Source organism: Oreochromis aureus, linkage group 16 (genome assembly GCF_013358895.1).
Source record: "Oreochromis aureus strain Israel breed Guangdong linkage group 16, ZZ_aureus, whole genome shotgun sequence".
Classification (NCBI taxonomy): domain Eukaryota; kingdom Metazoa; phylum Chordata; class Actinopteri; order Cichliformes; family Cichlidae; genus Oreochromis; species Oreochromis aureus.
In genome coordinates, this window is record NC_052957.1 from 5076429 (window position 1) to 5086866 (window position 10438).

Sequence of the window (10438 nt, forward strand, 5' to 3'; positions counted from 1 at the left end):
GATAGAGAATGTGAAGCAGGTTGTGTGTTTGTGTGTGTGTTTTTGTGCCATACAAGGATGTGCAGGTGTTGGTGGGTAACAACCTCCCCAGAGACAGGAAAAGCAGGTAAAGAGGAGATGGAGGAGAAGGGGAGATTAAAAGGGGGACTGTTTTAGCTCGTCTCTGAGGACAAAGATCATCTCCATTAGTCTTTTGTGTGTGTTTGTATGTGTTTTCCCACTCAAGGTCCACAGCAAGCTGGCAAAACCTGTAGTATTATGCTGTGAGAGCAGTCTCCCGTGAAGGAAGAGCCGATTGCATCCGTAAAAGACTACCTCTAAATACAAAATGCTCTAAATACAAAAGGTTTTTTGTTAACCTGTTTCACCCCACATGTCCTTGTATGGAAACCAGGCTGTATCTGACACACAAAGGCAACAGTGTAACCAAGCTTGCAACACCAGTCTTCATTTCTTTTGCATCAGGTTTTTTGGAACTTGCAGGTGAGAGTAACAAGTTCAATAAGATGTTTTGGGTCATTGTTGTTTGGACTCTAACTTACACTTTTTTAAATTCTGAAATAATTTTGGACTAAACATAGCCAAACAAACTTGTGGTATAGAACCCAGCATTGTTAATTTTGGCTTCACTTTTGCAGGGTGGTGAAATTTGGGCATTTTTTGTTTTGTTTTGTCAGATGTCAGAAAATACCCTAGAAATAAGCGCAGAGGTATCAACCATACAGCCAGTCGGCTGGAACCATCGAGCCAAACATCTGGCCCACTAGAGAAGGCTGTCAGTCTCGCCCCAGCCTGAGGTCTAGAGTTCTTCACAGCCGTGCTAACATGTTTTCAAGTAGAAGCTGGTGTCATTCAAAGCAGTATTTGGGACTCAGGGTTAGACTCACATTCAACACCCATATGGAAAAGATTAGTATAAATGAGATTTGTTGTAAAATGCACATTGGTTGTGCATGTTTTCATGTATGTTCTGGCATGTATACACGCTAGAGAGTATGAATCTTTGTGAAATTATAATATAATGACATAATTAAAATTGCAGCGGCTCTGATTTACCTCTGTCCAACTTTAGATCTGTAATGTGGTATTTCACAGTCGCACCGTGCTCCCAGTAATGCCATTACTGTCTTCTCTTTGAACGTGTCTAGAAAAACACTCTGGCCCAGACTGTTTATACATTTGAAAACTAAGTTAAGAAAAAGACAAATGAATAAATCTCTCAAAACTAAGTAAATTATATTTCTTAAAAGTGTGACAAGGATGCCACCAAACAGGCTTTCTATCCATTGTTTTTAGAGTTTGGTTGTATAAAGATGTCAGATGTCTAATTATAGATCGCAAAGCCCAAACTGTCATACAATATGAAAAATGAGACAATATCATTGAATACATAGAAACTGAGTTGTGGAAATGGGTATACTTGCTGCTGTCATGCTGGCAAAGACCCACACAGGCCACACAGAAAGGTGTGCCTTGTCTTCTAACCACTCAACCAACTACGTCACCCAACTTTGCACCACCTAGTATTTCCATGTGGACATCCAAGTACTAACCAGCTCAGACCCGACCATAACCTGCAAGACAAAACTCTGCATTTGCATCTTTGTTTTTCAATGTGCGCATGTGGAAATGCAGATTATTTAGCCTCCACCAGGGGGCAGCACCTCAGCAAACCTAGCCACGCCAAAGTAAAGTGATGAATCTAAGTAGCAGGTGTTCTTTATAATGACAGAAAATGAACTGAATGTAGAAAAGCTGGGACCTATTGCTGCTTTTACATCTCTTATTCTGTTGTTACTGATCTTTGTAAACGGATAGTTTATTAAATATATGTATTTATGTGCTTATTTACGTCAAAAAAGGACACATTTTAGATTTTCTCATTTTAAGATGGTATGTGGCTTTTCTTGAAGTGTGGCTCAAGTGGCGTGACCTACTTGGGATGAGCTAAATGAGTTTGGCACCCCTGGCAGCAAGTAGTTAATACCACTATCCACCCCGAAGATCATTTCCTGAGAAGATTTTCTTTTTCTTTTTTGATGCCAAAAATGTGGACTTTATTTTTGTCCTAAGGTGTCAATGACAGCTCGAGCACCACAGCTCCCCACAGCGAAAGCTTTGATTAATCGTTCAGTGTTTGATTTCACACACTGATACCAGCGCCGCACCACAAGATGGATGTATCATGACCGAATTGCATCATGCTTTAATTATAGTCCCTGCAGTAACTGTTCTTACATTCCATTATTTCCTGAGTGTCTTCCCTATTAATCTCCTGATATCAGAAGCTTGTAAGAGAAAACACAAGGAGCCCAAACTGACCAATCGCACTACTTGATGTTTTCATCTGGTGGCTTTCAGCACAGCTATGGCAGCTACATGTGTACATTCTGTACGGACACACAGCTTAACACACTATCTATAATGGCAGCATTAGTATGGCCACAGGCCTAGAACAAAGAGAAGATTATGCATTTTTAGCCACTTGGTGTGAAAACACACACACACGCTCTCCCGCTAACCGTTTTCCACTGCAAACCCCATCAGTCATGTTCATCTGAACGGCTACAGCTAAGGAAAAAAATAAAGTCACCACACTGTCACAGAAATGCAGTGTTCCACCGCAATGTCTTTATCAAACACTCTGTGACGTTTCAATTAGAAATGCTAAAAATAATGAACCTGTCACTCCGTGCACAGGAATGACTCGCTTTCTCTCTCGCTTTCCCCCCACTCTTGTGCGTCTGTGTGTGTGTGATCTCAGCTGTCACTCGGGTTTTAGGGGCCCTCATTGTGACATCAAGGAGTACAACGTCCTCTATGTGGTGCCAGGCTCCGGCAAACTGCACTATGTCCTCATCGCCTCTATCATCGGAGCACTCCAGGTGGTCATCATCTGTGTGGTGGTGCTCTGCATTACCAGGTGAGTCATGCTCGAACACACACGCACACACACATATACAAAAACAGCCTACTAATGAGCCTGGGAGCAGTGTTTTCCATGTTGTGTGTATCTGAGAGTCACAAGCTCCTGAGCATGGAGGAAACAGCTGAAAGGTCACCGAGGTTTTGGGCATACATAGAAAGTACTGTCACATTCTCAGAGGGCACACACACACACACACACACACACATCTGAAAACCTGCAGGTGTGCATGCAAGCACAGAAACCCACACATATCTGTATAGTCCAGCATGCACACACACAGACACTTGTGTTTTAACATAAGCATTTTGTATTCACTATAAAAACCCAGCCACACTCAGAGCCACAAACACACACATATAGCCTGCAGCTTGTCTGCCTCTGGCTGACCTAAGCAATTTATGACATTTAATAAAAGATTTTAAAGGAGTTTTGACCGAGACAAAACTGCTCCTCCGAGCAAAGGAGGGAGGAGGAGGAGGGGCGAAATGAGAAAGTGGAGCAGGGTGAGAGGGTAAGGAGAGGAGATAAAGAAGCAAAGAGAGAATTTATAACACAAAATACAGCGACAGCAACACTAATGTGTCCTGCAGCGTAGCGATATCCATTTAACACAAAAACATACTTGAACATTCTTCTACGAGTCGAAAGGAATGAACTTCCAAGCGAATCGACGCAGGCAAGCGTTTCAGCGGTTACTGACTCGCTCCGTCTCTGTCAAGCCGATCGAACTTCCGCGGCATTTGTTGCGTTTTATGAATGTTGCTGGAGTTTTATGTGATTTCTGTTTGTTGTAAAGATTTGCCATTCAGTTAAAGGACAAACAGGGGGAAGTGGAAAAGGTCATCCCTATGCTTTGCCTTGTGCAAGAGATTTTTTGACATCTTGGAAAAGGTCTGTTCAAAAGGACTTCCCTGCAAAATAACGTTTCCACCATTTTTTTATTATTCGTTACTTCTGTCTTATAAAATGAACAGAACAAACAAGGCTTTTATAACTTGAACTTCTTCTGTGGAGCCCAAGCCTCTGGTTCCTATGAAATGATTGGAAAAGAAAATATTTTGTTTAATTTTTAAAAGATGAAGATGTTAGTCATTTCCCACAAATTCAGCATTTTATAAAATGCTATTTTCCTGTTTCCGTTAAAAAAGAAAATCATCTCTCTACAGATTGTCCTCTAATTTTCCCGCTACAAAAGTCTCAAACAGGTGTTTTGTTCTCACAGCAACAAGTTTTGTGAGCCGCACTGAGTTTTGCTGAATAACATGGCTATGTACTCAGAACCACATGGAGTGCTTTGGGTTATCTGGCACCAGAACGTCAGGCACGGATCCTTTGGATGCTGTGGGGTTGCTGGGTGGGGCTTCCATGGATCGGTCTTTTTCTGGCAGTCTAATTGGGATCAGAGGTGCTTGAAAGTCCTTCCAGTGCCCTGGGATCTTTGTTATGTTCCCCATTTGGAGGTGAATGCAGCATGCATCAGTGTAGCTGCAGTCACACAATCCCAGAGACAGGTGAAACAAATCGCAAAGAGGCTGCTCACTCTCCAGTTGTCAGGGAATACATTTTTCCCTAGCAACCTGTGGTTGCCAGGGGGCCACTAACTGGTCCCTGGCGTGACTGGAGCTTTAACAAATTTCCCAGTGACTGTCAACAACCACTCACCAATCAATCGAGGAATGCAAACCTTTCAGTAGGTGTGACTCTCCGGTCTCTCGGCCTGCGTGGATGTGGCCTTTGGGGGTTGCACGAGTCAAAGAAGCACACACATGAATCCCAAACTCAGACTTATTAACAGTGAGCCTGAACATATGCAACATGAAAGAAAGACTGCAGGCTCTAACCGTGATTTACAAATGTGTTTTTCTTCATACTTGTTTAAGGTTACAAATTAACTTTATTTTTAATATTCTTTCCACAATTTGTTGGTGCTGTTACATTCTACACTGTAGTCATTTTTAAAAAAGGGTGATTTTTACCCATTTTTCAGTCATATTGTGTGTATCATGAATTCTTTTGGTCATTATAATCATGTGCTAACATCTGTATCCCTGACAGGTGCTTTACATGAAAAAGGTTTGGGACCTCTGCTTTAAAGCATCTGCGTGTATTAAAGCAGCAGTCTGCCATCCACGTTTCTCCCTCTAAAGTCTCAGTTATTAGATTAATATTAAAACAGCAATTCATCTTCTTCATGATTTTGTGTTTCAGGAAGTGCCCACGGACCAACAGGATCAACCGGCAGAAGCAGAACAATGTCCACTTCAGTTCAGAGAATACCATGCGCGCCTCCACCCGACTGATCTGAGCCCAGACACACCAGACAGAGTCCCCCCTCCACGTTACGGAGCGCTGTGGCGTTAGATGTTTCTTCCCCGCCCCCCAGTAGGCCAACCCTGAAAATTAGCATCTGCTTCCCATCACTCTTCGCCCTCTCTCCCAGTATGAACTCAAAGAATGTCCATGGAGGATGGTGGCAAAGCAAAGACAGAGCTGGCACACAAGTGGGTGATGATGATTACACATTGGAGAAATGCTGCCATCAGTTGCCGCAGCCGCCAGCCCCCCCAAGTTGCCCATGTGTCTCCTTGCACCTTTTTCTGAAGGTTTTTTCTGAAAAAAAACAAAAAACACGAACTATGAGGACTCGGGAGGGGGGGTCCGGAGGATACTGAATGTGTGTGTGTGTGTGAATGTGTATTAGATGTGTGCACTTTGGTAGAGGCGGGCTAGCCGGTGTCTGTTCTTTGTAGATGAGGGGTACAAAGCAAATCGGGGTAGTGCAAAGCAGGGTATCGGGCTTTAAATGAGGTGTGTGTTCAGCCTGGGAGGGGGGTGGGGGGTTTTTGGGGCTACACGTGATGCCTTGCACCTTGTGTTATAGGAGACCTTTGACAGAGGGCACAATGTTATTATAGAGCTCTCTGTTCGGTTGTGACGATGACGTCAGCTACTGTATCTTGGGTTCTATTTCCAATAGTTATTACTACGTTGTCTTGATGGGGTAATTTTTCTGTAAATGTAAATAAATAATTTATATCACGAAATGTAACATATTCTGTGTCAGTCTTTGTCTGTTATGAACCAATGACATGTTGGTAGTGTTTATTAGTGTCATAATCAAAATCTGTATCACCATCCATCCATTTTCCTCAGTGTTTTCCTGTTTCTCCTGGGGGATACTGAGGCACGGTGAGTTATTGGTTTACACCGGTGTTCCCCTTCCAGGTGGAAATGCCTGGAAAATCTCCAAAGAGAGAATGCCTGTGGCATCCTGACTGGATTTTGGAATCACCTCACCTGGCTCTTTACGACATGAAGCTTCAGTCTAGTTCCATACCTACACATCGGTCTTATCTCGTTCAGACTTAGTTAAAACAGGCCAGTTTAAGTCAATTTTAAAGGATCAATTGGTCATACACATATTGCATATGATCTGGATCTCACTTTTTCTCATGTGACAGTTCCATTTGTGTGATTGTTTTGTGTCAATATGGGATGGATATAGATGTACCCCACCTCTGGCCCTGTAGTAGCTGAAGTAGACACCAGCTCTGCACACAGAGCTCATGGCCATCGGTGGAGGCTGGAACTTAGATAATCTCAGAGACTGAAAGCCTTACTTTTTGTCTTAGCTGTTTCTTCATCACAATGATCTGCGTTACTGTTGACATCACACCAGTCCGCTCAGTCAGGTAATCGGTATCATCAGGTAATCATCAGTCAGGTAAGGTTGAGAGACATTTAAATGCCTTCTATCCCTAACAGTGAATCCACCATTCTGAAGCAGGAGCCCAAAACCACAGGAACTCAAACCAGCTGCTTCACACTCAGCTGTACCACATAGAAAAAGTGACACAAAAACCTGTGCTGTGATTGCAGTTCTATAGGATGAGTAAATAATAATCTGCAGTAATGCAGATCTTGTGTCGGTTTGTTATGTTGAACAGAAAGCTGAGCACGAAAGTGACGCTGTAGCTTCACTATCCGATCAGCATTCCCACCCACGTCTATAGCTGCACGTGGAGGGTAGTGACCAAACAAGCTGACAGGTTGAGGAGCTGAGTGTTTTGAGAGGGGGTCAGAGTAGACTACTCAACAGTGCAAGTTGAGGTGGTTCAATGCATCTGACTAAGATTACCTTCTGGACACCTCCTAGTTGAGCTGTTTTGGGCGTCTCCAAATGGTCCTGGGGTAGATCCAGGACATGCTGGTGAGATTATGTCTCTCAGGTGGAGTTGGAGCTGGAGAAGGTGGCCGGACAAAGGGAGGCCTGGGTATCTCTGTCCCCACAACCCAGACCTGGAGAAGCAACAGAGGATGGATGGATAAGTTGCCAGTTCATACTACTTTATATTGTAAGGTAAAGAGGTAAAAACTTGAATAATCTGACGAATCTGAGCATGTGCCTGTCAAAAGTGGGGAGGAAGAACTTCTTTTTAAGTTGACCTCTGATCTGAGCTCAGTGAGGAGCAGCTGAGATTTAGGGTCTGCATGATTTCTTTTGGTTTGGCTTCCTTGTATAAAAGCTTAGATTTCCGTGAGTTATTTCCCTCCCATTATTCAGATGTCATTCAGATGACTGATAACGGTGGTTTTGATCGACTCATCAGAGGCTTATTCGTGCAAATCAGCTTGCAGCCATTATTCATCTGCCTCAAGCTTCCAGCAGAACATTGCTCACTAAGCAGCACTGTGATAGCAGGAAACATCAGAACTACAAGAAAGTGTCAGAAGTCCGATTGTAATTCCAGACTGAAAGTTTCTAACTTGGCAGTGCACAGAACTCTATAACACTGTGGAGACTACATCAGCTCTATCTAAAACACAAGCAGACAGATCAAAAGTGAACACACCACGACATCAATACATCAAACTCTGATGAGACAGGAAAAAAAGCCATCACACAGAATTAAAGAAAGATGGGAAAACACTGTGAAGTACTGATGGGTGAGGGGCAGGATCTCTAAACTACCTTTCAAGAAAGCAATAAAGACCTGAGGTGGGGTAAAATAAAGTGCTATTTCAGCATTAAGATAACTATAGAATGAAAACTGTGTTTTGCTTCTTAGAGCTGAACTCCATGAGGGGAAGCAGCACTCTGCTTTGCATCTTTGTGAAGCAGGAAATTTAAAACCCCAAACACATCTCAAAGCCAAATTTTAACATAGAGCCTTTTAATTTTTTTTTACAATTACACTATAAGTCATATTGGAATTTTTTTGCATTGAATAAATTACAAATCTCTGACTTTCATAAAATTTTATTCCACGCTATATCTGGTATTATAAACTAATTAAAAAGTTGTTTTTTTTTTTATTAAGTGAAACTTGGATCACAAAGTCAGTTAAACTTCAGGAATATCAGTCTGTCCAGTTAGGAATCAAAACATCTGTGTCTCTGGTGCACAGTGCCAAGTGTGCCCTTCAGTTTTTTGAGAAGCGTATTAATTTACTAAATTACTCTAAAATCTGAGTTTTAATTAAACGTATATGGTAAGAAGGAGATGCAGTTCTGTAGTAAATTAGGCTCCACCCACCTTATCCAGCCACAACAGCAGTACTATACAGTGCTACATCAGCTACTGACACATGAACATAACTGCTGATGTTAATTACACTTGCATGAGTTCCTTTCTGCACTGAATGCTTTTACTTTTGATACGCTGGCATTATATTAATATACACTTACAATGAATTCAGTACGAGTTTGCTGTGCTGTTGTTGTTTTACAGTATGGGATTTTTTTTTCACCTGATTCCTAAAACTAAACTATAAACTAAAACTAGGAGAGAAAAAAATCTTTTTGTTACTTTTTGTTACTGTGAATATATAAATATGTATTAAGTGTAATTATTTTTTATTTTTTTTATTTTTTTTGGTCGTGGTCAGTTTGATCAGAAACTTGGTGAATCTGGTTACTGAGGAGATGACTTTGTTTCACGTGTTGCTGTATTACTGTAAAATTCTGATCGTCTTCATTTTTACCATTGAGTCACCAATTAGATAATAAAGGACTAAAATAAAATTAGAGTTTAAACGGGCACTTTTTAAAAACGGTTTTAACAGTAACAGGTAACCACAGTGCAACAGGTGTCAGCCGCCACCAGATGTCGCTGTATTCACCGGAACTTGACCTCAGCATGCGCCTCTTCTGTGCACAGCGGCGTCACAGATGCGGTAACATCACTGAGGAAATGTTTGATGAGCTTTACTAAAAAGTGGACTCACGGACTCATCTGAAGTCATCTCTTATATCGGGCTATATTGTGTGGTTGTCGTGGCCGAGTGGTTAAGGCGATGGACTAGAAATCCATTGGGGTCTCCCCGCGCAGGTTCGAATCCTGCCGACAACGAGCTGACGTTTTCAAAACCGGTCATAAGGACGTAAAAAAATCATTACTGCTGACTAGAACCGCCATGTTTCTCTGTCATTGCATCAATTTCACGGCACCTGTTTGACATTAAATAGTTTAAAACACTGGCATTACTAATAACCTCATTGTAGGTGCTGTTCTATTTAAGTCCAGAGTTCTAATAAATGCGATTAGTAACACCTGTCTTTATTTATGTCAAAACGTCTGCTGCATGGAAAAAGGTCTGTTCGAGGATTAAAGCTGATTTTCTTTGGACCTGACTCATCCAGTCACGATTAACGTGTAGCTTTCTTGTTACCTGTACAGATGATTTAACTGTGTCCTCCATATTTGACCACTTCAGTTGTTGCCATCAGTAAACGAATTTACCTTAGAAGGCTTTTAGAAGTTGTTGGGTTTTTTTTGTTTGTTTGTTTGTTTGTTTGTTTGTTTGTTTGTTTGTTTGTTTGTTTTTTACAAATATTTAATATGATAATAGGTTCTATAGGGTGACCATATTTTGATTTCCAAAAAAGAGGACACTTGGCCCAGTCATGAACAAATTTAATAATACTGTTTGCTTAAAGAAAACTTTAACATATTTAAACAATGCCTTCTCTGTGCAGTTAATGAATGATGAAATACAAATGTCATATAGGCTTTTCCAAGTCAACAAGTGCAAAAAACAGAGGATGGTTGGTCACCCCATAAGTATTGATTAAACCACCGATTTTTTACAGAATGAGTTACAGAATTACTTTTTTTCCCTGTGTTGCTGTTGAAGGGTAAACTGTAGAATGCACACTTCTTGAGACTTCTTCCAGCCGCCACCCAGTGCATTAAGAACATCAAAGTCACATTATTATGGGAATCGGCAAAAGACTATCCCAACAAAGGAAAAGTTAATAATCCTGGAAATCCTGCTCTGGAAAATCCTGGGTCACTTTGATAGAATTTAAAATGTTCCCAGCCTCTTTAATGAACCAATAGGCATTAAGGCACGTATGCCTTTTTTCCCCCCACCTTTTTTTTTTTAACTTTAAACAATTACATAAGCTATGCAGAGTTTATTATGGAATATTCAAGGATGCATTTCACGTAGCAGCAATTATAAAAATACAAAGAACAACAACATCTAATAGTCTGTGAAGGTTCTC

General features: G+C 41.3%; 1 protein-coding gene and 1 non-coding gene across 2 annotated transcripts in view; both read left to right on the forward strand.

Annotated features, from left to right (window-relative positions):
- tmeff2a (transmembrane protein with EGF-like and two follistatin-like domains 2a) overlaps positions 1-5965 on the forward strand; it is a 134983-nt gene extending 129018 nt beyond the window's left edge. The window contains exons 9-10 of the mRNA XM_031757349.2: positions 2765-2923; positions 5138-5965. Of these exons, the coding sequence (XP_031613209.1) occupies positions 2765-2923; positions 5138-5234 (256 nt within the window). The 3' untranslated portion in view covers positions 5235-5965. The remainder of the gene's footprint in view (positions 1-2764; positions 2924-5137) is intronic.
- Positions 5966-9199: 3234 nt separating this feature from the next.
- On the forward strand, positions 9200-9281 carry trnas-aga. Its single transcript has one exon. It is a non-coding gene; the product is annotated as a tRNA-Ser (tRNA).
- Positions 9282-10438: the final 1157 nt, after the last annotated feature.